Source organism: Rasamsonia emersonii, assembly GCF_000968595.1.
Source record: "Rasamsonia emersonii CBS 393.64 chromosome Unknown ctg1118621760444, whole genome shotgun sequence".
NCBI lineage: Eukaryota > Fungi > Ascomycota > Eurotiomycetes > Eurotiales > Trichocomaceae > Rasamsonia > Rasamsonia emersonii.
Window position 1 is genome coordinate 18,547 of NW_013562994.1, and position 26,298 is coordinate 44,844.

At 51.5% G+C, this 26,298-nt stretch overlaps 9 protein-coding genes across 9 annotated transcripts; 3 read left to right on the forward strand and 6 right to left on the reverse strand.

The window, feature by feature from the left end:
- Positions 1–363: 363 nt before the first annotated feature.
- Positions 364–3,071, reverse strand: T310_6761 (uncharacterized protein; the record flags this gene model as incomplete). The annotated part of the gene is made up of 6 exons (XM_013470431.1): positions 364–1,127; positions 1,205–1,446; positions 1,626–1,703; positions 1,994–2,462; positions 2,517–2,584; positions 2,662–3,071. The coding sequence occupies 6 exons, from the start codon at positions 3,069–3,071 to the stop codon at positions 364–366; spliced, it is 2,031 nt and encodes a 676-aa protein (XP_013325885.1).
- A 2,884-nt stretch (positions 3,072–5,955) lies between these two features.
- On the forward strand, positions 5,956–6,616 carry T310_6762 (uncharacterized protein; the record flags this gene model as incomplete). Its single annotated transcript, XM_013470432.1, has 3 exons — positions 5,956–6,051; positions 6,198–6,256; positions 6,355–6,616. 3 exons carry the CDS (start codon positions 5,956–5,958, stop codon positions 6,614–6,616), a joined length of 417 nt encoding a protein of 138 aa, XP_013325886.1.
- Positions 6,617–7,144: 528 nt separating this feature from the next.
- Positions 7,145–9,228, forward strand: T310_6763 (uncharacterized protein; the record flags this gene model as incomplete). The annotated part of the gene is made up of 5 exons (XM_013470433.1): positions 7,145–7,266; positions 7,374–7,992; positions 8,050–8,265; positions 8,328–8,402; positions 8,458–9,228. The coding sequence occupies 5 exons, from the start codon at positions 7,145–7,147 to the stop codon at positions 9,226–9,228; spliced, it is 1,803 nt and encodes a 600-aa protein (XP_013325887.1).
- Positions 9,229–9,721: 493 nt separating this feature from the next.
- Positions 9,722–12,560, reverse strand: T310_6764 (Protein sey1; the record flags this gene model as incomplete). The annotated part of the gene is made up of 5 exons (XM_013470434.1): positions 9,722–10,062; positions 10,114–10,669; positions 10,723–11,833; positions 11,889–12,344; positions 12,415–12,560. The coding sequence occupies 5 exons, from the start codon at positions 12,558–12,560 to the stop codon at positions 9,722–9,724; spliced, it is 2,610 nt and encodes an 869-aa protein (XP_013325888.1).
- Positions 12,561–13,578: 1,018 nt separating this feature from the next.
- Positions 13,579–16,048, reverse strand: T310_6765 (C6 finger domain protein; the record flags this gene model as incomplete). Its single annotated transcript, XM_013470435.1, has 3 exons — positions 13,579–15,485; positions 15,546–15,821; positions 15,970–16,048. 3 exons carry the CDS (start codon positions 16,046–16,048, stop codon positions 13,579–13,581), a joined length of 2,262 nt encoding a protein of 753 aa, XP_013325889.1.
- A 1,410-nt stretch (positions 16,049–17,458) lies between these two features.
- Positions 17,459–20,735, forward strand: T310_6766 (uncharacterized protein; the record flags this gene model as incomplete). The annotated part of the gene is made up of 6 exons (XM_013470436.1): positions 17,459–18,165; positions 18,226–19,237; positions 19,563–19,626; positions 19,807–19,848; positions 19,959–20,236; positions 20,313–20,735. The coding sequence occupies 6 exons, from the start codon at positions 17,459–17,461 to the stop codon at positions 20,733–20,735; spliced, it is 2,526 nt and encodes an 841-aa protein (XP_013325890.1).
- Positions 20,736–21,054: 319 nt separating this feature from the next.
- T310_6767 (uncharacterized protein) lies at positions 21,055–22,791 on the reverse strand (the record flags this gene model as incomplete). The annotated part of the gene is made up of 5 exons (XM_013470437.1): positions 21,055–21,130; positions 21,187–21,495; positions 21,553–21,897; positions 21,997–22,075; positions 22,488–22,791. The coding sequence occupies 5 exons, from the start codon at positions 22,789–22,791 to the stop codon at positions 21,055–21,057; spliced, it is 1,113 nt and encodes a 370-aa protein (XP_013325891.1).
- A 755-nt stretch (positions 22,792–23,546) lies between these two features.
- Positions 23,547–25,121, reverse strand: T310_6768 (Elongation factor Tu; the record flags this gene model as incomplete). The annotated part of the gene is made up of 5 exons (XM_013470438.1): positions 23,547–23,731; positions 23,808–24,487; positions 24,545–24,807; positions 24,869–24,897; positions 24,956–25,121. 5 exons carry the CDS (start codon positions 25,119–25,121, stop codon positions 23,547–23,549), a joined length of 1,323 nt encoding a protein of 440 aa, XP_013325892.1.
- Positions 25,122–25,741: 620 nt separating this feature from the next.
- On the reverse strand, positions 25,742–26,298 carry T310_6769 (Translation initiation factor IF3; the record flags this gene model as incomplete). The annotated part of the gene is made up of 2 exons (XM_013470439.1): positions 25,742–26,143; positions 26,179–26,298. Coding segments are annotated over 2 exons (522 nt in total), but the record flags the coding sequence as incomplete, so codon positions are not given.

Below are 26,298 nucleotides of genomic sequence, written 5' to 3' on the forward strand. Positions count from 1 at the left end.
TTTCACCTCATCTAGCTATGCTGTCTGTACTCGATTAGTTTTTTTTTCTACCATCCTTACTGACTGGCTTGTGAATCTTCCTGTTAAGCTTAGAGCAGTTTGGCCTTCATCACATTTCTTTTGTTTCTTTCTTGGTTTATTTAGCGCTTAACTTGAATAGGTGAATATGACTGCCATTATTTATCTTTCTTTCCCAGACCAAGTAAAGTCATCGTAGCAAACGTATTTACTACCTTGGGATATCTGAGACAAAGACACGCAAATACACTCAATGACTCAATACGGAGAGTTATCCATATACTAGTGAGGAAATCGATCGCATTCTATCTATTCAGATACTCAGTACATACGGAGTACATTCGTTTAGAAAATAGCCATGCAATTCGGCGGACTCGCCACGCCCTTTGCACAGTTGAGCGGGCTGCTCGACACGAAAAACGTCCAGCGCTTGTGTTTCTTACACAACTCGGCCAGTCCTTCCAGGTCGAACATCTCGCCGATGGGAAGACCCCAGCCGGCCAGCAAGTGGTGGTGCAGATCCCATTCCTTCTGCAGGGGCGGGAACACCTCGAAACTGACCGTATCCGAGGCGACGGCGGCAAAGTGGTTGTCCCAGAAGAACTTGACGACGCGCTCGCTCTGCTCGATGCCGGCGTGCTTGGGGACCTTCTGCGCGCTGTAGGCCTGCTTCTCGGCGGGCGTCATCTTGTCCCAGGTCTTGGTGAGGCCGACGCGGAGGAAGAAGATGTCGCCTCGGCGGAACTCGATACCGCACTCCCTGGCGATCTCGAGCACGTCATCCAGCGACACAACATGCTGGGTGAGCGCGTTCACCTCGATGCCCCTCTTCTCCGCCCATGAGAGATAGTCGATGAGCACGCCGCGGCCGGCAATGCCCTTCTTCGCCCAGAACCCCATGCCGATGCGGGTCGAGTTCGGGTCCAGGATCTCCTCGGCCGTGGTGCCGCCGTACCAGACTTTGGTTTTGCCGTCCGGCCCGGGGGCGCTGTGGTGCCGGAGACCATCCCACTGCGAGGATTGCTGCGGGTTGAAGTGGAATTCGTCGTCGAAGGCATTGTCCGGGTCGACCCATTTGATGCGATGCTCGAAGGGTTTGCGGCCGAATCCTAAACCAACAGTCAGCAATCGCCTCTCCGGTACGGAGTATATTCATATAGAAATGCAAGGTCCTGTATGTGCATACCCGGCGGATCGAGCTTCTCCAAATCCCAATTCAAGCACACTCGCTCCCCGGTCTGGATCTCGGAACGCGCGGCGGCAGCGACGACGTCCGGCGTCAGCAGGCGCAGCATGCCCAGGCCTTCTTCTTCAGAGCCGGCAGGGGCAGGCCAGAATCGTCGCCTGTCAGGGAGATCTTCATATTTCTCTGGGAGGTCTGGGATGCCGGACATGGCAGATAGATAGATAAAGGCGGGGTATGCAGAACTAGAATTATATATATGCTATTCAAACAGGGTCAGGGTCAATTGCGCAGAACGCCCAGCGAGAAGAAAGGTCTCGAGCAGAAAAGAAAGAGCAGCCAGTGCAAATTGATTTGATTGTGGACATGGTGGCATCAAGTAAGTAAATAACTAGCTATATAGTAAACTAAGCGGCCTTCTCACCGTGACGGAAGACTGTCGAAAATGGTGGGGTAAGTAGGACTTGCTCCGGTCAGCGTGTCGGAGTTGGTCCGAGGGGTACTGTACAATCCTGACAGTCAAGTCAACAGACCATGATTATCATTACGTATCGTGTCGTGATAAAGACTGTAATATATATATACAGGACATAGACATAAATAGAAAGAAAGAGAAAAAGAAGAAAAAAAAAGATACAGGACATGCCCATCAAATCAAGCAAGTACATACATGCCTTCCCCAAACCGTGTGATACATACATATACATGGCATACAGAACAGAACAGGAAAAAAAGGACGATAGCCACCCACGAAGAAAATAAAAAAAACGTAATTTTTAGAAGCAGCCTTACTATGGCTTGTTGACCAACTGCCGCACACTCGACGTCTCGTCTCGAGTGACCGACTCCTGCGACAGCACCGTCGTCACCTTGATACCTCCCATCTTGCCGCCATCCTGGCTGAGATTCTCCTGGCTGCTAGCGCTGGAGTCATGACCGGAACTACTCCCACCACCATGACGATGATGACGATGCATGTCATACATAGCCAGGGAATCGTCAGCACCGACGACGGTCGCGTTGACGGTCGATAGATTATTATTTATGGCGCGACTGCCCTTGCTGAGTCCTCCTCCCGTGCGGTTGTTGTTGTTGCGCGAGTAGCTGTAGCTGTGGCTGTAGTGGCCTGCTGAGGAGAGGATCTTGGGGAAGAGTTTCGATATGAGGGGCTTGATGGTTGGTAGCGAGGCGCAGATTATGGCGACGTTGCATTCGATGGCGGACCAGGTTGCGGCGCCGACGTTGTCGTCTGCAGGCAGTGCTGCTGGTCAGTATTGAAGCGGTTAATTATGATTATGGGAGGAGAATGACGTACAGGTTGGATCGCTGGATTTTGAAATCACGAGTAGGCTTTTTAGGCGGATGATGGTTGTGACCGTTACGCTGGAGAGGAGAGCAGGTTAGATATCGCCATCGCCATAGAATAGCACGACAAGACAAGGCTGTATGTATATACTTACAATCCACCAAGCGCAAAAACACCCATAAGAGCAACTTTCTGCTTCGTAGGCAGCTGCAAAGACTTGAGGACAGGCATCGGCAAAGTGAGAATGATGATATCGCTGAGGATATGCATGGCGGAATTCGAGAACCAGAGCCCTTCTTTATTGAGACAGTAACCGGGGATGCTGTCGTCCCAGAACTTGGCCACGGGAATGCAGTTCAGCCACGCGCTGACAAACGTCCAGGTCCCGTAGACGACGATCACGCCCAGCATGATGTTGCATGCGAGCAGCATCTTCTGGATCTTGAAGACACGGCGGTACTGCAGTAGGATGGACGCTTTGGAGCTGAAGAGCGTCATTTGGTAGATTGGGACACTGGCCCAGAGGGCCTGAAATAAATCTCGAACATTAGCCTTCATCTTCATGCTTGGCTATCTGTGTAGTAGATCGAACTCACAATCAATTGCTTGGTGACAATGTCCGCTGGAAGGTCATTCATATGCTGACCCATTCCGAATTTCACCTCTATATAGTAATTACAACTTAGTTCAGCCAGTCCAACATTTCCTTAATGTGTGTGCAGAACTGTACTAACCATAGTAAAACAGGACAAAAAATCCCCAGGTAAAGAGCTGTATAACACCATGCGACAACGTTTCAGCATTTGTTGCCTCTTGCCGTGTGATATTTATTCTTGCCTACCAGTGCATTTAGAATGGCCAGATCATCGGCTCCAAATTGTCGGACCATCCACAGTCTTGTGTAGAATCGGATCAGGACGATCACCGTGGCGAGCGTTGTGAAGACGATGCTGACGTCGAGGGCGTAAATGCCCCGTGGGTTCACGATATCGTCGTCCATGTCGGTTGTCAGGTTGGTTTTGCTGTGCATGTGCATGTGCATCCCAGGTATTTGGTCTCGCAAGGTCTTGAGCTTCAAAGAACCAGCAGGGCAGGGAGTGTTGACGGGATGAGGCGTCTACTTGATGGCAGCAAACTACTATTCATCCCATTCTTCAAGAAGTATTCATTCAATTCATCCCAACTGTCGCAAGTGTCGATATCTCTCCAGAGAGACTTCAAAAAATAATACGGAGGGGAACTACGCACTTTATTATTAATGACGATGACAGAAGTGGCTTGCATAAATAAGAAGACCCGCTAATACCTAAGCACGACATGGCCAGGAGTCTGATCCCGGAAAGTTTCATCTAAGTAAGCCCTGAAAGTTGCAAATCTCCTGCCTCTCACTCCACAGTCTGTTCTTTTAGCTCAGACGATCTATCTCACTAAGATGGTGGCGCAGGCACAACATCACAGAACATGCGTCAGGATCGTTCGAACCCGAACCCTCCACGGCCCGGTGGCATGGACTCTGGTGGAGGTATCAATTATTTCGGAAGTTTAGGAAGATGGGGCAGCGCGGAAGCGTTACAACTTACGCATGCCGTTAGCTGGAGAATGCTGCATGGATGGAGCATGTTCTGTTTCTGTCGCAAACTCTATTGTTACTCGTGCGCCAGGTTCGGGAGATGGACTTGCTGAGCTTTGCTGTTCAGTAGAGTAGTAAAGTAGTGAGTCTTGATTATTGATGCAGAAGGATTTCTTTGTGCCGTCAATAGTGCGAACATGCCTTTTCGTATACGGTTATATACCTCGAGGGAAGCACGTCTATCCACGCCACGCAGGGCTAGATGGCTTGCTGCCCCACGATCTGGCTGGATACTGGCAGCAGCAAGAAATATTCATGCCGTGCAAGCGATCCCTGCGCTTGATCGGGTGGCTCAGGAAAGCTGATCGGGTGGATGGGTCAGGGCCTACGTCCAAGCTCACTAGCAGGAACCCCTGTTCGTCGTATATAAACGAGACGATATACTCCGTATCGTCCTCTTGAACTATTCTCCAGGGTAGCAAGTTAGCAACCCCTAAATGGTTTCTTGCTTCCTGCCTCTTGCGTATACGATCGACGCCTGCCTCATCTTATCGGGATTTTTAGGATGGCCAGATGCAGATTGGCTGATCCTTGACCACGTCCATGTCCCTGGAGACAGGCTCGAGAGATCCCTTCCCTGTCGAGTCTAGGACACTGCGCATCCATCTGTCTGGAGAGAATCCGGACGTTGCTGTCGCGGGCAACCACTATGCCTAGAAAGGGAATTTGTCGCGGTGGCCCACCGTGGAGAAGGTCCGAATCGTTCGTTTCCAGCTCATGCGAAATAATACTTGCGAATGAGATGTTTGCCTTTGACAGTGACGGTAACCCCCCCTTTTCGTCGTCTCCAGTCCCCAGCCGAGAGTCCTCCCCGAGAGGCCTCTGTTCCCACCTGTCAGCCGTATCTGACGTTTCCTGACAGCCTCTGCCAAACTGCAACCTAGCATCGTTTAAAGTTAGGTGGGCCTTGTCATGTCGTTACTCCTATGAGTACGGTTCGGATGTTCCGATCGGCCTGAAGCCACAATCTGTCGCGTACCGAGTACCCGTACACAGTACTCCGTACAGCGTTCATGGAAATATCCTGTGGAGCAGTATGAACTGTCTGTAAGCACTTGCAGATTGCCCCGTCCCAGTTTCTTCGTGAATCGTGCCTGATTCTGCCGATCCTGCTGCGCTGCTTGCCACTAAAACGTGCCAATTTAGCCTAATCCGCTCTCACGAGCTGCAGAAGGGTTCCAGGACTCCACCGTTCTGTCACCAGCACCGAGTCCACGGACAAGTCCCGCGATCCTCTGTCACTTGGCCTGACGTATCGGCTGCCAATCGCCCAATCGAGTACCTAGATCGAATCCATCTGTCAGAGCGCAGCGCACAATCCTCCGTTCCTGCAGGCTGCGTCGGCAGAGGACGGCTTGACCGTGCCGGAGTCCTAGCTAATATTAACAGCTAGCATGGCGCTTGTCGCAAGCAGGAAGCTGCAAATCTGAGTCTATCGCCAATAATATAAGCCAGGCGGATCATCCGGTTGAGGGAAACTCTTGGCTTCTTATCAGAGAATGCACGTGTGGCCGTACCCGTAAAGGCTACGCATCACGTTCCGTGCATTGATCCAGGCCAAGAACTGCCTCTGGCTTGGATTACCAAGCAGGTTGCAGCATGCTGACAGAGTTCAGCTTAGTGTGGGAAATTTTTGAGGTGGCAGTTGTGGGGACGGACCAGTTTCCAGATGAGTATGAGGACGAGTACACCTGTACAGTGCCTACCCCTGGCATAACTTATAAGCGACAGTTGACAGAGACCGTTAGCTGCCAGTCCGTCTGACTGGACAGGACCCCGGTTCAACCGTCCCGAACCTTGTTCCACCTCCGGCTCAAAATGTGGTCTTGGGCCTGCATTAAGGTGCTGCCTTCTTATATCCTGGCAGGCCGGCACCTCGCTAAGTTTGTGCTAATTCTCGGCAGGAGCAATACGGTAGGATATGTGTCGGAAATAGTCTCTTCTCTTTTTTCCCATTCTGTCTCTGTCTGCCGAGTGTTGTGTTAACCGCGGTCTAGATTTGGCGCTGTCTTAGTAAGAACAAGAACAGCATTGTCCGGACCTACTATACTCCGTACTAGACTGCTGACTCTGAAAAGAAGACTTCCATCTTGAAACCTCTATGGATACCCTCCAATGTGTATACGGCATATTCCTAAGCATCAACTGCAAGTCTACAATAATACAACCTGGGATAACGACGTTCTCAAGGAAATATCCTTGACAAAACTTATCCAGTTCTTTGTACGACAATCCAGCAATTCTGCCTGAATTCAGGGTCAACGACAAGATAGTACGGAGTATTACTACGGCTACAACTGAGACTCGATCCAAGCTACCAGCCTATTCATGGTTCATTCGCTACTACGTAGCTTGCCGATCTTCAAGTTCACGATCGCGTACGGATGTTCTCCGTACTCCCCGTGTGGACTATGGAGAATTGGAGAGTGTCCCAGATCCGACTACTGAATGGCTACTGGCGAGCACTGATCTGGTCTAGCTTACCATAATACGTGGTGTTAATATCGACTATCGATCTTAGCAGCCAGCGTAATCCATGTGGCTTGAAGGTGAAGGGATGGTGCAGTCTGACTAGTTTATTCATGATTCTTACCGAAAGCTTGGACCTTGCTTAAGTTGCTTAAGTTGCTTAAGCTTGGTGAAGATTAATTAATTAATAGTCGATCCTGCGACCTCGTATTCGGTTACTCCGTACCAGATTTTGCCTGTGTAGATGACTATCATATCATGTATTGAGAATAGCCAGCAGACTATCGAAGTTTTTCGTCTAACACAATTCATAATTTATGGACCATTCCTCTGTAAAGTATTGATGAACATTGAGTCTGCATCGACTGTATCAACGATAGGAGACTCTGGGGAAAAAAGAATCGGCAGGCTTTCACCCGCGATCTTGACTAATCAGCCATCAGCAGCTAACCCGCACCCCCACCTGGTTCTTCAACTTTCGTCTGTTCGCTCGTATTAATCCGTCAATCAAAGCATAGTCAATGCCAATCCATCCATCATGAGCAATGGGCACGACCGATCATGGCTCAGGGGCCACGACGGCAGCGCGCTCCGGGCGAAGAGTAGCCCACTCGCGGGGCGGCTGTCTCACGTGCAAGCGGCGCCGACTGCGCTGTCCTGGTAAGCAGGCATTCTTCTAGATTACTATACTATGTACTGTAGTACGTAGCTGATTATTTGTTGCTACAGAAAACAAACCCGTGCTGGAACGACAACAAGCCCTGCAGCTATGCCTTCCAGCTGCAGTGGGAAGACGAGAGCCGCAAGCGCGGCATCAAGCATGGCCGCAGTAGTAGTAGTTCACGAGCAGACACGACATCTACATGGGTTGGCCTGCCCATCGCAAGCAGAGTGCGGCATTTCCTCAATACCAGCGTGTGGGATATTGAGGGTGAACTCCCTACCACGACATCGCTGTCATCGCTGTCATCTTCGTTGTCGTCATCATATCGAGTCTGGTCGCAGAGACCGACCCTGTCGTCATGGCCCAGAGCCATCCCTACTCTGTCGTTAGATGACCGTCAGGATGCGTATCTGTTTGACTACTACTGGCAATGCGTCTGTAAGAACATGACGCTGGTCGACGGCTCCTTCAACACCTTCCGCCAGCTTATTCTTCCCCTCGCCATGAGCAGCGAGTCCGTCATGCACATGGTGCTCGCCCTGGGAGCGCTCTCTCTCCACGCTGCCTCTGTCGCTGCGGGCCGCAACGACCACCGCCTGTACACCGTCGCGTTGCGGCACAAGCATCGGTCAATGCAGCTGCTGCGGCGACATATCGCGCAGGCAGAGACGGCGGCCAACGACCAGAATCTGATTGTCATATTGATGCTGTGTGTGTTTGAGGTGTGTATCCTCGCCATACCTCGATATTGGGCCAGATAACTGAAGAAAACTATGTAGATATCAGACAACTGCCAACTCTCCTGGTCGACGCATTTGTGCGCCGCTCTCGACCTGATGCGGTTGGCGTCCACACAGCATGCCGGCACATCCATGATCACACCTGAAGTGTCCAGCTTCGTGTCAAGATTCTTCCTCGTCAAGGATGCCCTGGGCCGGACAGCGTGCGGCAAGAGGGCCAAGATTAAACAGTTACCAACGGTCAATTCTGCAGAGGTATGCCTACAGTTTAAGTCTTGTTTAGGGAAACAACTAACTGAGAATATCGGCTTCTGCAGATTGACCCCGCGATTGGCTGCTCATACGAACTGATCGACATCATCTCGGCCATCACCGATCTTTCGCGGGAAATGGTAGGAACTGACACGTTCAATAGAGATGTGACGCCGACACTAATTATATGTCCAGACCCAAGATGCCACCTCGACAACATCCGCCTCCTGGCTCGAGAAGACGGCTCAAATCCAGCGCCAACTCGAGTCGTTGACGCAGTATCTCCCATCATCTATCTCATCATCATCATCATCATCATCATCATCATCATCATCATATTCTTCTTCTTCTTCACCTTCTTCCAACAAAGACCACCTCTCCGACACCGACATCCTCCACCACACCTCCAACCTGATCCACACGTGCGCAAAACTATACTTCCTCGCGACCCTCCGCTCCATCGACCCCTACGATCCGCAAGCACGACAACTCGTGCGGGACGCCATCGAGTGGGCGCGTCCCCTGTCACCGCGACATCTCCGCTCGGCTCATCTCTGGCCTTTATTCGTGGCCGCGGTGTACGCGACACACGACGAAGAGCGGGTGTTTTTCCTCGACCAGTTCGATCTCCTTCTCGTGTCGGAGGGCCATCAGTCTGGCGCCCTCGTAGCGGCAGGGTCGGTGGGGAGAGTGAGGGAGATTGTTGAGACGGTGTGGAAGAGGAGGGACCTGCGAAGCAGTAGTAATCATAACCATAACCATAACCCTAGCAGCAGCAGCAGCAGCAGCAGCAGCAGCAGCAGTGGTAGTACACCTAATATCAGATATTACATCCCGCCGAACACGGACGAAAAGGAAAACACCTGCACTGTGACTCCCACATCCACATCCCCTCGCCCATCCATTATTCACAATGACTGGGCGCGCTATGTCCAGCCGATGAGCGAGGGGCTTTGTTTGGGATGATCATCGATCAATCCATCGATCGATTGATCGATCGATCGATAGATAGATATAGGTCATATTAGGTATAATATAATGTGAACAACGATAATGGAAATTAATACCCTCTATTAAGACCAAGCAAGCAAGCAAATTTTATCTATCTTACTAGATGAAATATAACAGTATGAATAACATATTATTATTACTTTCTCTGTTCAAACTCCCGAGTTATAGTTTATTAGTTATTCTCTCACACATACATACTGACATACTGTGACACACACACACACACACACAGTGATATTCAGTTGGTCAATCACAAAACAAAAGAAATATATTCATGGTCCTTGGAATTCAAAATCACACACACACACAAACAAACAAAAAAAAGAAATATTATTAGAGAGAAAGGTGCAGTCGACACATATATCCTTCAGTCAGTCAAGGTCGATATCTATCCATCGACATGACTGCCCCTGTGTACAGTACAGCCGTTGTTATGTGTGTACGATTACTACAGATCATCATCCTCCTCTTCTATTTTCTTCGTTGTGGCTGTCGTCGTCGTCTTCCCACTACTCGACAGCGACGACATTTCGTATTCTTCCGCATACGCTGCGCGACTGCCTCCTCCTGTCGTCGACGCCGACGCCGACGCAGACATGGCGATCGCTTGTCTGCCAGTGTCGGACGCTTCGAGGAACTCGCGCAGTCGGCGCTTGCCTTCCTCTACCGCCTGGCGCGATGCTGCGTCTAGCATCTTCATGATCGGCCCCCACAGGTTGAGCTGGTAGATCACGTACGCGCAGACGGCGCACACAAACAGGAGGAAGAAGTAGGCTGGGTTGCGGAGGACTGCGAACCGTCAGTACAGTGTTAAACTCAGTTCAGATGATGGTGACCTACCAGCCCAGATCTCGTTCCAGCCCAGTGCCAGCAGCAACCCGTAGAAATACAACGGCACCTGCGTCATCCCTCCAATCGCGCTGCGCTTCGCCTCCACGTACACCCCGTCGGCCGCCTTCTTGAACCGCACCGTCAGATCCTGCCGCTTCGCGTCGCTCAGCAGCGTCGTCTCCTCCTCCAAGCTCTTCCCCTCGTCCTCGTCCACGCCCCCGATCGGAACCAGGTCCTCTTCATCCGCCGGAGTCGCGGAACTCGGCGTGTGGCCAACCCACCGGTCGAGCGGTGGAGGAGCATTCGTCTCCGCGAGGCGGAATCGAGACAAAAGCGGAATGAGGGCGAGAGTCGACTCTCGAGCGCGCGTGTAGACCCCTTCAATGTCGTCCGTCGGCCGCCAGATCCGCGGCACACCAGCCTCGTCGTAGCGGAATTTGTCCTCAAAGTTCTCGCGCAGTTTCAGCAGCAGGTTGCCCTCCATCATCTCCTCTTCGATCTTGGCTCGAAGCACCCCCACGACTTCCTCCGGAGCCGCCACAGACCGACGTCCACCTCGTCCACGCTGGCGTCAAAGCTGCTCGCGCGGTCCGTGAACCTCCGCTCTGCCTCAAGAACCGTCTCGACGAAGATGTTCCAGATCCGGTCCCAGATCCGTGCCTCCGCAGGCTTCTTCCCCGTCTCTGGCGCTCCCGAGCCTCCTCGACCCGAGCCAAGCGCGTTGAATTCCAATCCCACCGAGTCCGCCAGACGCGACCGAACCCACCGTTCGACTCTCGTGGCCAGCCGCCGCATCTCGTCCTTCCGGAGCTGCGCGCTGACCTCGCCCAAGTCTTTCTGATACAGAGCCAGCTCCTGCTGGTAGCTGCTCCAAGGGGCTCCCTCCACCAGTACAGCGCGGGCTTCCTCCTCGAACTTTTCGATCGCGGTCTTGGTTTCCTGGCTGACAATCTCCGCAAAATCATAGCCGGTACCCCTCTTCTGGCCGGCCTTGACAGCCCCCGAAACTGCTTCGCTGAACTCTTTGACGCCCAGCTTGTGCGCCGCGCTCAACTGGCCTTGGAAGAGGGCCTTCAGTCGCGTGTCGATCTTGTTTTCGAGCTCAGCCCGCTTCCGCTGGTAGACGCCCTTGTGGTACCGGCTGGCTTCCGTCTCGAAATTCTTGATTGTCTTCATGCGCGCAGACCGCATCGCGGGACCCAGCCCGCCCAGCACCTCCGGCTCTCCGGAACGAGCGCTTTCTGCCTGCTTCTCCTCGAATGGCGTGATCGCCTCGTCGAATCCCACGAGCACCTCTCGGAGTATCTCATCGCAGCGGAACTGCGCGAGCAATTCCTGCTGGGTCGGCAGGTCGAGATCCTTGTTGTTGACGATCTGATCCCAAATGCCCTCTGCGTAATGCGCGAAACCGTCGGCCGGTATCCGTCGGTGGTATTCCGGCAGAAACACGCCGTTTTCGGGGGAGTCACCCTTCTTTCCCTCGCGGAACCGCGTCCCCAACTTCTTCACTTCTGCAGCAAATTGCTCCGGCTGGTAGCCTTTGTGAGGAAGTCCATAAAATGCAAAGTCAAAGTAGTCGTGAATTGTAGAACGCTCCAGGCCAGGAGGCTTCGATAGCGAGGCCCAGATGCGCGACAGGTCTTCGAGAAGAGTGTTTTTAAGGTTTTCGAGCGGCGTGACGCCGATGAAGTCACGAATGACGAAGAAAAGGAGGGAGCGATGTGTGGTGCTGCTGATCTATCAGTATATCGATCCCATCCCACACGGGTGACGAAAGTACGCACCTCTTGTCCTTCAGGAACAGCTGCAGATTGACCTCGAACACGGTCTTCAGCAAGCCCATGTTGGCCCCCTGGTACAGACCGACCTGGTGCTCCCAAATGTTGACAATCAAGACCTCGCTCGTCGCCAGCGCAAAGAGGGCGCTCTTGCGCTCAAAGTCCTGGTCCTCGCCCCGTTCGCGACCGTCGGTGCCCTCGACGTCCATGACGAGGATGTTGTCGGCCATCCGCGCGCTCGCATCGGCCGTGCCCTGGCTCTCCAGCTTGTTCTTGGACAGCCAGATGCCCTTGGTGGTCTGGCGCCTCTCGAGGTCAGACATGACGCTGAACTTGGTGCCGAACAGGTGGTTGAGCAGGGTCGACTTGCCGGTCGACTGGGAGCCGAAGACGGAGATGAGATGGTAGTTGAAGCCGGCATTGGTGACGCCTTCGAGGGACAGGTACTTGGCCAGGTTGGGACTGCAGCAGTTGCCCTAATGTCAGCATTGGAGGTTTTTGGACAGACAGACGACAGAAGAAGAAAACTGACTTGAACTGTTTGTCCTCGTCGATGACCTGCACGCCATGCTCGTAGGCCGCCGGGTCGTTGTGATCGCCGATGGAAGCGAAATGGCCATTGGTGCCCACGGAGGGAGCAGTGGTGTCACTGCTCACCGCATGGGGCCCGTCAGCCATGGCGAAGGGATCTCTATCAAGAAATAAGCCGCAAGAGGGCGCCAGGCACGGAGTAGGTCAAATAGAGAGATCTAGGGAGCGGAGACCGTGGCGAGATGGAGCTTGGGATGTCCGTTGGTCGGCGTCATACAAAGGAGCGAAAGGAACGAACAGAAAAAAAATAAAAAACAAAACGCTAGAGTAAGGCAGTCATCCACGAACCCGCCGTAGCTGCACGCAGACTGGAATCAGCAAGCTAAGGAGGGTTGGATTATTACACAGCCTGGAGCTGGAGAGCTGCCGAGGAATGGATGGATGCGTGGAAGTCGGCCAGTCGAGCCAGCCAAGCTCCACACTCTGGAGTTCCGTCATCCTCGCTTGCGGCCCGCCAGCACCAGCCCGGCTTGTACCTCGATGTATCCACACGTTCCATCCGCTGCGATTCTGGGCAGAGGATACTTGGAGATACCTAGTGGTACGGAGTACAGCATGGCGATCTGCAGCTGCCAGATCCCGTGAGACAGCAGTCAGGACGCAACCTGCACATGACCTGCATACATAGCCTTACACTTGACAACTAATAGAGAAAAGAAAGTCATGGGATAAGGTCAACCAAAAATTACTGTCAACAGAAGAATGGAGAGAATGACCACCTAACTCACTGTCCTGAATCAAGGCTGGTCTGAATATTTCACAGGAAGCACTCAGTTATTCAAAAGAACTGTATCGCGGAGTATATCCATCTATTGCAGAGAAGAGATAGCATCATAATCCAGATTCCAGTCAAGTCGCATTCCAGAAACACACTGCCAAAATCAGAACCCAAACTCCGTAGATGGGAGCCTTTATATAGCACAACGTTGCAGAAAACCCCGTACACATATACGCCAATCTTTCATCGCTGTACACCATAGGAAAACAGATAGGTAATGGAATAAATAATGTACAGAACAGTAAAAAAGAGACAGAAGGAAGGAAGGAAAAGAAAGAAGATGACTATCGTCATCTTCTATCTTCCTCTTCAACCAACACGACCGCATCACTGCGTGATATTATTCTCCTCCGTCCAATTCAAATTCCACCCCTGGTCCAGGTCGAGATCCAGATTCAGATTCGGCCACAGCCCAATATTCTGGTCATTCAAAAACCCCTGGAACACGTTCTGGTCCAGCCCCGCATTGGGGAACGCCACCATGTTCTCCAGTTGGATCCGCGACTCGTCCGTGAACGGAGGCGTCCAGCAGGCCTGCTCGGAGCCCATCGCGCTGCCCGGTTCGCGACTCGTAGTAAAGTCCCCTGGATTCGATTGCGGCGGGGTGTAGAGCTGACATGGACTGGGCTGGCCGGAAGACCGGGACGGGGCGCGGCATGGGCCTGGGGGGGGATGCTTACCGCTGTTGCGGCTCATGAGACTGGCCAATTTCTTCCCCGGTGACACGGTGATGACCCCAAAGTACGGCACGGTGATCTTGCACGACATGTCGTTTGGTGTCGACGATAGGAGATTGGGATCGCACTTGGTGATCGCGTCCAGGATGTTGAGCGACTGCGCCGCAACGGTACCACAGGTCTCCTGCGCCGCTTTGCGAAGAACCTCGGTCGTCTCCATCACAAGCGCCCAGTCCTTGTCGTCTTGTGCCTGGCTGTGGTCGGGCGCGTCTTCCGAGTATCCGAGCAGATGGATGATCAGGAGCATGGCCACGGTGAAGGCTTGAAAGTCGATGACTCGGCAGATGTAGGGATTGATCCCGGACCACGACCGAAGACTATTGTACGCAACGAGAGTGCGCCGGGACGATTCAATCGCCGCGTCATGACTGTACCGATACCGCCGGTCCCCGTTGGATTTCAGCATAAACGGCAGATGCAGCAGCGCGCGGAGGAAATGGTGGAAGAAGTGGATCATCAGGCGGTCGTTATTCTCCCCGGGCGTGAGTTGATTGTCGGGGCGCGGCTCCCAGAAATGGCTCGGCATTGCCCGTGCATGGGTCTCCAGATCCTGTTCCATCTTCAACGTCGCGGCGAGGGACATGTTCGACGGATCTTCCTGGTTGCGGTCAATCATCTGGCCCATAACCAGGGCCAGTCGCAGCGCGTAGTTCTCCAACGACGGCTTTTCCTTCTGCAACCGCATTTCGACCTGCGGTCTGAATGCGGAGTCCGAGACCGCATAGGGCAGCCCGAGAATGAGGCTAAGGAAGCGATCGTTTAAGACAATAGAAGTCCAGATTCGGATGCGGCGATTGAAAAGAGTATCAGTGGGATGGGGCGGTTTGGCCGTCGATAGACGCAGCCCCGTGAGTTGTGCAAATTCAATCGCCCGACGGTTCATGAGCCATGCCTTCCGTGGCCGTCCCATATTCAGGTACCACTTGGAGAGCAGCATCATAGACTCGATGCCAGGAAGGGTGCTGGCCAAGTCGTCATCATAGATGATCAGTCGGTCGATCTCAGAGATGACACGATCGCTGTATTCTTTGGGATCGAACGGGACTTGGAGGGATGTGTAATCAAAGTCCGATGGAAGCTGTTCAAGACTCATCAAAACACACAGGAGAAATTTGGCAACTTCCCCAGGAGAAGTAGGCAATTCGCACATTGCGTTGTCGTCCATGAGACACTGTCCACACCCGTCGCAAAGTTCTGGGAACATGTAATGCCAGACGGCCCACCACTTTGCAACCGCGCGACGGATCTTGAGGATATCAGCCTTAGGTGGCACGAGGGACACGAGCTGAGCCCGCGCAGCTATCGCCTTGGGCGAGAGGTCTTTAGTTGCAGCTGCGTCATGCGATCTATTTGGTGCGCCTTCAGTGCAGGTGACGACCTGATTGTTGAAGAGCTGCAAGACTGGAGCATTTTCAACATGCTCGTCTGAAGACGGCAGGGCTGTCTCAGATGGTTTGGGAATGGTGTTGGACGAAGGAATCTTGGGTGCATTATCGACTGCCATTGTCAGTATACTCAGATGAAGATCCTGCATGTCGATGGAGCAGCCGAACGTACATTTCTCAGCCTCGTCTCTGGTGGTTTCTTGCGCTGGTGAGGTGGAGCTCCCGGGACTAGATTGATTCAGTCTCTGCAGAATGTCCCTGACGACATTCTCTAATTGCGTCACCCTCTCCCGTAGGCTATAGGGTTGGTCTCTGGGGAGGACTCCAGAGACATTGGGAGACAAGGCTCCAGATTCCTGATCAATGCAAATTGAGCCTCTGGAATGGCACTCATTACAGACATTGGGACGGGCTGGATCGAATGTACAGCGGATCTTTCGCCGACGACCTAATCAGATAGAATTAATAAAGAAGAAAAAAAAGGCAGGTTTATTCGTGCCAGAACGAATGAAACAAGACACAATGCCACATTACATCATTGTACATGTAAAATGGGATACGTCTGATGTTTGATAAGTCTATGCAGCAAGGCTTACATTCAGTACAACTCTTCGTCCCCTTCCGCATCTTCTTGCGCGGTGGGCCCGGAATGTCCAGGAAATTTGCTGATGCCATAGCTGCTGCTGCTGGTGAAAGCAACTAGTGGTCCGTCATCAACGCGGAGATTGCTATACTTCTCGTCCGCGAAAGTCCGTCCGAACGATAATAGTATATAGTATAGCTGATGATAACCGGAGTCTCGGACGAAAAAAAAAAAGAGGGATTGGCGAAATTGGAAATTCTGGACCCAACGTATTAGATAATAATTAACAAGAAGAATCCTTAGCAATCGTAAGGAATAATAGTCGTGGCGGAGCTTGTAGGTAGCTAGCTAGCTACCGTAACGGACGATTGATTGATTGATAGCGGACGGACGGACGAAGATGGCCGACGAGATTACGGAGTAGATAGATTATAAAGAGGAAACGTGTTCGGGACCCACCAGCAATGATTATCAATCACTCGAATCCGAGGTAATATTTTCTCCGAATCGATATGTCCGGAGAGTGATAATTAAATGTCTGGAGGAAAGAATAATAAGAGACAGTGATAATGGTGAGTAAGAATGCAGATGCCTGGAGCTGTCGAACTCGGACGAAAACGGACGAAATGCAGTTCCGGCAGAACGCGGAGATAATTCTCAGACTCTGATTGGCGCTTGGCATTGTGCATTATTAAGCGTGTGCCTAATCTGGAATCTTCTTCCAAATTTGGAAAAAAGGTTTTTCTGTCATACCGACTCATACGTCGTGCAAGAGAGTACTCCGTACACAGGATGTCAGGAGTCAGCACCAGTATTAATAATAAACTCACGAATAATCATCCTAATGACTACAAGTGCAGATTTAGCCTGCAGATCTCAGCCTTACATCCTACCTAACACATACAGTACATGCAAATAAAAAGCTAAATTTAGGTGGATCTTATCAACACGTCGGAACATTTCGTCCGCTCCAAAAAAAAAACCAAAAAGGGTCTCCGACTGGTTACCAGAATAGGATAAACTCTACGCGTGCCATACTACGTACTCCGTACTCTGTACGGTACGAGGTGCTTTGCTCATGGTGAGTCAAAAGTACTCGGACTCAGGTCAGATTTTGGTTTCCCCTATCGTCTTGTCATTGGAGCACGGAGGTAAATTCTGTGGGCTCCATGTTTCCATGGACCCCCCGGCCTGTTTCCGTCAAGACGAGACAATAAGACCGGAATTAAGAATGTTTTCTCCATCGATACCCAACAGTACAGCATGGTCAACTCAATAAGCAAGCACAGCTCAGTCAGCTGGCGGGCTCTCAATTTGGCCGATATGATATCGGACCCTGTGGAGCAACAGCAGGTTTGGTTCGGTGAGATGAAAAATGTTATATAGAAGCGGAATGCCATCCTCTTTGTCGACTTCACAATGGCTAGCACATAGCAATCCTAATCTTGTCTTTTTTTTTCTTTCTTCATAGGTCATTTCTTTGCAGATAGCCTTCAGTCAGCATGTCATCCGCAGAACCTGTCTCGAACGACGACTCTGGTCCGCCCAGGGATTCTTCCCTGTCGGGGCATACCGTCCTTGAAAACGATACCGTCGACACGCCAAAAGCTATCAGCCATCCTCCAAGTAACAAAGATGAAAAGGTCACCGACGTTTCGGCAGAAAGCAACAATGGCGATAGTCCCAAGGAGACAGAAGAAGACGAAGGAGAAGAAGTGTATCCGGGCCTTTTCTCCCTTGCCTTCATCATCGTGGCCCTCATCCTCTCCATTTTCTTGGTCTCCTTGGACATGACCATCGTCGCAACGGCCATTCCCCAGATCACGGACGAGTTCAAGTCGTTGGATCAGGTTGGCTGGTACGGGTCGGCGTTCTTCCTGACCGTGGCATCCTTCCAGTCTACCTGGGGCAAGGGCTATAAATATTTCCCGCTGAAGATCACCTTCCTGCTTGCCATCTTTGTCTTCGAGCTGGGGTCTTTGATCTGTGGCGTGGCGCAGAACAGCACGACTTTGATCGTTGGCAGAGCGATTGCAGGTGCGGGTGCTGCTGGAATCGCTAGCGGCGTGTACATTATCATTGCCTTCTCAGCACCGCCTCGACAGCGTCCTGCGTACACCGGTCTTCTGGGTGCAACCTATGCCTGTGCCAGCGTTGTCGGTCCTTTGCTTGGTGGAGCATTCACCAGCCATGTCTCTTGGCGTTGGTGGTATGTACTGAATGTCCCTGGATAACGTTCAGTCACGCTAATCAGTTATCTTTGATGCAGTTTTTATATCAACCTTCCAATCGGAGGCCTAAGTGCCGCAATCATCTTCTTTTTCTTCACCGCCCCTCCCGCTTCAAAACCAGTCTCTGCCAGTTTAAAAGAGAAAATCTGGCAGATGGACCTTCTCGGGACGTTCACCATCATGGCTGCGGTGGTCTGCTACCTGCTCGCGCTGCAGTGGGGTGGAGTCACCAAATCATGGAGGAACTCAGACGTGATCGGGACTCTCATCGGATTCGGCCTCTTGCTCATTCTGTTCGTTATCATCGAGTGGTATATGGGCGAGCGAGCACTGATTCCGGGCCGGATCCTCAAGGACCGTAACGTCCTCGTGTCGAGTCTCTATGTCCTCTTCGTGGTCGGGCCCATGTTCGTCCTGATCTACTACCTGCCCATCTACTTCCAGTCGATCAAGGGCGTTTCGGCAGCCGAGTCGGGCGTTCGCAACATCCCGATAATCCTGTCCGTCAGCTTCCTGACCATTATTTCTGGCGGACTGATCACGGCATTCGGCCAATTCGGCTATCTGATGATCCTAGCCGCCGTGATCGAGACGATTGGATCAGGTCTGATCTATACGTTTGAGATCGACACCCCTGCGGGCAAGTGGATTGGATACCAGATCGTGGCTGGCGTTGGGATTGGTCTGGGATGCCAGATCCCCATCATCGTGAACCAGGCCATCGTGCCGCCGTCAGATCTTGCCAGCGTGTCGGCCATCACGCTCTTCCTTCAGACCATCGGCGGTGCGTTCTGGGTGTCGGCTGGCCAAGCTGCGTTCGCGAACAAGCTGGCTCAGAAAGTCCCTCAAACGGCACCCGGGGTCAATCCGAGCTTGGTCATCGCAACCGGCGCGACGGATCTGCGCAATGTTTTCACGGATGAGCAGCTGTCCGGTGTGATGGAGGCTTACATGGACGGTCTCAAGGTGACATTCCTCTTGTCCATCGTTCTGGGAGGCATCACAGTGATCATCTCACTGTTTCCAAAATGGGTCAGCTTGAAGGGAAAGGTAACAGCTGGAGCGGCTGTTTGAGAACAAAACGACAGTTTTTATACGTTTTTTTTTTCAAGATTTCCTGTGGATTTTCGAGTATTATAGAGCTTGGACTTAATACAAAGTGGTGGAACGAGTGAATGAGTTGATAGACTGGAGCACATCAATATCGGTGGATTGGGGCTCTTTGTTTAGTACATGTATTTAATCATGATGGAATATAAAGAGGTTGAGTTAGAAATGAAATCTCGACTCCTTCCCGACGGGTGAACGAAGGTCCTTCAGGCTTCGAGTATACTCTGGAGTAGTATATGGAGGAATCTGAAGATTACCAACATAGCGGGTCACGGGTTACACACCTAATCCCAATAAGGCTGGTACCCACATAGAACCAATTGTACTCCGTAGGTAGGTAAGGTTATTATTTAGCTTCAAGCCAAGCATCAAGAATGACAAATTAGGTACATTCTGCATCACAAATGCATGTCGTCAGCTGGGCTGCAGCCTAAAAAAACACTCCTGTAGCTGCAGGTATTAGAAATAATCCTATATGCATATACATGCACATATACATCTGCGTACAGTACATTTTTACTCCGGATGTCTAGACATACACACATATGTATGTATGTATTTGTCATAGATGGAAGACATAACATAAATCAAATTTTCATTCACTTCATTTTGATAGGAAGCAGAGCTTATTATTATTATTTGAATTACTTGCATAATTAAGTATCCATTCTTTGTGCTGATTGGATCGAAAAAGCACGTACCTACCTACCTACGTATCTACCCACTTACCTACAGGACATACGTCTTGAACGAGAAGGGGAAAAAAAAAGCAATGCCAGTCACAGAAATCGCTCTCCTTCGCCTCCAATCCTGCAAGCCTTTGTTGTCCTCGTCGTCAAACTCCCCATCCCTCGCAGCCAATCTCAGAAAAGCAAAGGACGCGCAGGAGGCATACTCCCACCATCCGGTGCATTTCTTCGCCCAGGTGGAGGACCCCTCGTACATCTACCTGCTTGGCGGCTGAGACTCTGTCGCGACGCATGTAGAAGACTGGATCCCGTCGACGATGAACCAGGACATGATGGAGCTGCTCAGTGATGATGACATTGAGGTGTGCTGGATGTTCCATGTCGATATCGACCCGCGACAGTCACAGGCAAAACTCCAGTTTGATGCGCCCACGGTCGTCATCGGGCGGTATTTTGTCAAGGACGGGAAAGGGGGTGAATTCCAGGAGGCCTATGATGCGACAAGTCGGCATCTGGCCGCTGGCTTTTCGAGTACGCGTCCGTTTCGGGGAGGTTGGAGGATTGACGAGGAAAGCATTGGAGGTCTAGCAAGCGATGATGAGAAAGAAGAGTTCGTGCTGTTCTCGGGCTGGGACGATGTGACGCATCACATGCGCTTTGCGGAGTCAGAAGGCTTCAATGAGTTTGATAAGCTGAGAGATCTGATTGATGGTGCTGTGGTCAAACATGCTGTCAAGCTGATGTTGTAAATCACAGTTCTTCTCTAAGTATATGTATGGCCGGGGGAGTAAACAGAACATTGAGTATATCGTTAATTTCAGGTTCAGATGATATGGAGAAATTTGAATATATATATAACGACTTCATAATTCATTCGTCCAAAAAATCATAAACTTTTCCGAAAAGCTCAAAGTAACCGCCGAATGAGAACCACGCTAGAGGCATCGGGCATAGAACAGGACAATAACGCTCAAGTAGAATCCTCCGTACATGCTCAATTATAGATCATAGCCGAACCGGACTGAAGTCGTGAGAAAAATACATGTAACCAAAGAAAGAAATATATCCTCAAGGGGACGACGGATCATTAAGATATCTATCTATCAAAACTGTCAAGTCGTATTCATCAATGACGGCTCCGAAACTATTCAGAGTCAGTAAGAAGTTAAAATTGGTCTCAGGTTATAGGGACGTGCTCACCCATAACATTCAGTCTTTTCAGCGATTGCAGCCCGTAAGGCTTCCAGTCGCTCGTGCGTCAGCTTGGAAAAGCCCGGATGGGTCTTGATGAGATTCCACGCCTGCACCGGCGTAAGTTCGCCGTTCAGGTCGAGCGAAAGCGAGAGCTGGAGAAGACGGTCCAGTTCCACTGCGGGGACGTCCCACGATCGCTCAACCCCCAGGTTGGACGCATAGGTGAGCAGCGCGGCCTGCACGGTCAGAGCATGACCATGTGTCTCGCCAGCGCAGATGGGGCGGTATGTGTGTTCCAAGCACGGCTGTTCGAGTCTGCAGAGAGTCGTCAGTTTGAATATCACCAAGGACTTAAGGGTTGTCTATCCGTACGATAGGACAAAATCAATTCCTGTTTGCGTGCTGTCCAAACTGTAGGGATGGGACCCCTTCTTTGGGCTCGGAGGCGGAGAACTCGTTCCTTCGTCGTCTGAGGACGAAGGCGTCCGGACACGCAGATATCGTTGGGGCCCCGGCTTGACAACCATAGAGACCTCAGCGACGCCATCTGTCTGGCGTTGTGGCATTGCCATATTATGCGCGCGCAGAATATCCTTCAGAATTTTATTCTCGATACTGGCTTCTTCAAGCTCCTGCCTGAGAGTCACCTCGTCACGGAGCTGGAGAAGCTGATGCTCGAGCGATCTGATGTAGTTCTCCTTTCGTTCCCGGTGATTTCTAGGTCGTGTCAGAAGAGCAGAGAAGTACGAAAGAAAGAAAGAAAGAAAATGGACGGTAATATGGGAATGGAATCTCTGTTAGATTAAATATTCATACCGCTGCGCTCGTCTGACCTGCTCTCGTCTTCTGGCATACGCCGCCCTTGCTGATTCGGACTCATTCTCAGTCGCAGGACCTTGGAGATTGTTTTATTTTAGTACTTAGAAAAGGCTGATAATCATCAAACACTGGGTCCTGCATGCAGAAAGATCTGAGCTTCCCCACTCTCTTGATGACAGAGAGGCTGGGTTGGGGAGCTTTAGCGATTAATTTCAAATAACCTAAGCAACGCGACATGACCACAGGCCCAACAGAGTGTGTTGAAAGGCAACAGAAAAGCACAAGAGTCGCAGTCTCGAAACATCGATCGATACCCTTTGCGGTAAAAAGCTCTTGAGGCTAAAAAGGGGAAGAGTGGTGATAGGCACGGAGGACAGGATAATGACAAATTATTGCTGGAGATAACGACTTGGGATTTGCAATGCATGAAAGGCCGGTGGGGGGGGAAATGTTTTGTTAGGGTTTCCACTGTGGACACGGGGACGCACCTTCGGCTCCATCCGAGGTGGATTTCCTCCGCCGCGGACGCTCCAGGACGGCGGCCAAGGCCCTTCCGGAGAAGACCTTGAAGCCAATGGACGATTTCTTTGTATGCGACATTGTTTGAGTGGCGTCGGGAGGCAAGCTGATCGATGCAAGCTGGTCGTGATCGAGAGCAGAGGCGGAGAAAAGTGCCAGATGGCGGTGTGTGCTGCTCGCTGGATTGGGAAAAAGGTACGGCGATGATTCCAAATCATGAGGACGCCAATGCCACCGGTCATCGCCAGCCCGATCCCATTGGCCAGCCGCCATGACTACTTAGAATTAAAAAGGAAAATGCTTACAGGGCCCTAGCTACTCCTTCTTTGTCATCTGAGAAATTGTCAGCCTCGATGTAGACAGTCCTCAAAGCTGGATTCCGCCCCCATGAGCATATGTACGCATACGTCATGTCCATGAGCTGATGCTAAACTCGTCTGGCCAGCCTTGAGGAACTGATGTGGCTGACAGAGCGGACATAAAATAAGCATGAAACCATACAAGCTAGATCCTGATGGAAGCTTCTAGCTTGAGGGATATCCGTGCTCTCATCTCAAGCATGACAGCCATCCCGTGTCTTCCCCATAACGGGTCGGTTAGCTGTTTCATTTAGATGAAGGGAGTGTCAATCCATATAGCAGGCCCAAACAATTTACTCCGTACTAAGATGAACTGATGTGTCCGAGTTACTGTTAGCTGTTCTGCTGACACTATACAATAGCTAGACTAGACGTAGATTCCCGTTCGATTTCACTAATTAGTCGTATTCAACACAGGTAGATGAAGCGGAGAGTGGGGAGGACAAAAACAGGATCTTATACATCTGGAATAAAGAAATTGGTACAATATACAGTACATGATTCAAAACGAAAAAACTCCTCCTTGGTGCACCGTCCCGATGTATCCCGTTTTCCCTCTCCGATTCCATGTCAGACATCAGCGCTGTGCGAGAATGTGCAAACAAAAAAAGGAGATAGCCATCGTACAGAGGAGCCCGTCGCCTAACGCCGTCGAGGCAAACAAGTCGCTTACTCAAGCACACGAGTGACCAGACCAGTGGCCACGGTGCGACCACCCTCACGGATGTTGAAGCGCTGGCCAACGTCGGCAACGATCGGGCGGTGGGTCTTCATAACCATTTCGACGTTGTCACCAGGGAAAACCCGACGGTCAGGGTCTTCACCTTCCGGGAAGGTCAGATCGGTAGCCTCATCTGGAGAGAGAGAGAGAGAGAAAGTTAGTCAGGACACAGACCACGAAATATCGGCAATTCCATAGCCAGAACTTACCTGCAGTGCGGATGAACACCTGGGGACGGTAGTGGGCGCCGAATGGGGTTCGGCGACCACCCTCAGCCTCGGTGAGAACGTACATAGAGACCAGGAATTTGTCGTGAGCCTTAGCACCACCGGGCGCAGTAACAACCATGCCACGGCGGATATCCTCACGCTTGATACCGCGCAGAAGAAGGCCCGAGTTGTCACCCGCACGGGACTCGTCGCACGACTTGTGGAAGGTCTCAATGTCCGTCACCTTGGTCTTGATGGGTTCCTTCTGAGCACCGACGATTTCAACCTCCGAGTCCTTCTTCAAAACACCCCGCTCAACGCGACCAGAGGCAACAGTACCACGTCCAGAGATCGAGAACACCTCCTCAATGGGCATCAGGAAGGGCTTCTCGAGATCTCTCTCGGGAGTAGGAATCCAGTTGTCCACAGCATCGAGGAGCTCATCGATCTTCTTCTCACCAATCTCGGGTTCACGGCCTTCCAGGGCGCAGAGGGCAGAACCAAAGATAATCGGAGTGTTCTCACCCTCGAATCCATAGCTGTTGAGTAGTTCGCGCATCTCCAGCTCGACCAATTCCAACATCTCCTTGTCCGCGACGGCATCAACCTTGTTGACGAAGACGACGATCCTCTGCACTCCAACCTGACGAGCAAGCAGCAGGTGCTCACGTGTCTGGGGCCTGAGCTCCTGTCAGCTCTTGACTTGTACATGGAAAAAAAATGGTAGAATTCCTTACATCTGACCGTCAGAGGCAGCAACGACGACAATGGCACCATCCATGCTAGCAGCACCAGTAATCATGTTCTTGATGTAATCGGCGTGACCGGGGCAGTCAACGTGGGCATAGTGCCGTTTCTCGGTCGAGTACTCGATGTGGGCGGTCGAGATGGTAATACCACGCTTCCGTTCCTCGGGAGCCTTGTCAATAGCACCATACTCGAGGAATTGGGCAAGACCCTTTTCGGATTGGCGCTTCGTAATCGCAGCAGACAACGTGGTCTAGGAGATTGTGGTCAGATAATGAGGCATCATGAGCATTTAAGGGCCAGCAAGCACTCACCTTTCCGTGGTCGACGTGACCAATTGTGCCTTGAAAGAACCAGTCAACAACAAGATAAGACGTTGGAGATCGCTGGATACAACATACCGACGTTGACGTGAGGCTTCGTCCGCTCAAACACCGTCGCGAAGCCACGGGCAGCCATCCTCTCGCTGCTGAAGACATGGTGCACAGGATTGACAGAACGCGGGCGAAGCAGGGAAGACCTGCTGCTCCGCAGGAGGAGGTTCACTGTTCTGGAGATGCTCGACATCTTGGCTGCTCTTCGATCAATACAATTGACGGGAAGCGAACGGGGGAAAGAAGAAGCGAATGCTCAAAAGTGTTTACAGCTACCTGGGATCCGAAGTCGAAAGTTCTCCGGCTGGCCCAAATTTTTTAGGACTTCTGGCTTAGTCACCTGACCCGCGCGCCAGCCAATCGACGGCCGGGATTTGCGGAGTCGTCAAGGAACAGATGACAAGCTCCAATCCATGGATCGGATCTTGCGAGCACGAAAATTCTGGCAGCCTTGGACTACAAGTAACATATGGCAAGTCCTGGGACAGCTTGCCCAAAGTCCAGGATCCAAGGTGGCCCTAGAATTCGTGTTCTTTTAATGCAACAAACCCACCCGACCACCAATACAAGCGCCTCTCTATGCAAGTAGATATAATAATACATACATGAGTACATACATTATGTCCATCCCAGGCAGCCTTCCGGGCGATTTTGTGACATATCCAGATACATGCTCCAGCTCCCCGTCTATGGTTCAAGATTCCTTCTTTTTAAGAACAAATATAACGTGTTTACCAGGTTGCCCTTCCATTGGCTTGACCTGCATAGCATTGACCTCCTCAATTGCCTCCGTCACACTTTCCATGAGGTTATTTACTTCTTCTGCCGTAGGCGCCCGCTTTCCTTTTTCCGGGTCAATATCAATTCGACTCTCCGGCCCTTCTCGATGAACGACGCCAGTTGCTTTAGGCGGTGGGCAAGGTCATGCTGATCGATGGCCCAGTTCAATTCGATCTGTTTCGTCGACGTCTTGGCCGCATGCGCAGCCTTTGCTTTTGCCTTTTCCTGCTCGCGCATCATCTTTTTGCTCAGAATCTTGCACACCGGGGGTCGACCATCTCCGCCTGGTGCCACTTGCACGAGAGTATATTCACTGCGCTGCAAGGAGCTCAAGACATCAGCAGTGCGTACAGGCGGATCGAGGCCGCCATTCTCGTTCACAATCTGTATTGTCTCGGCCTGAATGGCCTCATTCTGAACGACCCCTGCTTTCCCCTGAGCGGCCGAAGCAGTAGTTTGAGACGCCGTACGGGGTCCGGAATAATGGATGAATCTAGATCGTAGCTGCCTCCGAAGAAATTGATATCTCTGAAAGGACAATCGCTCAATTTGCGGAGGGTGGAGGAAGGCGTGGCGGAGGGCTTGTGCGG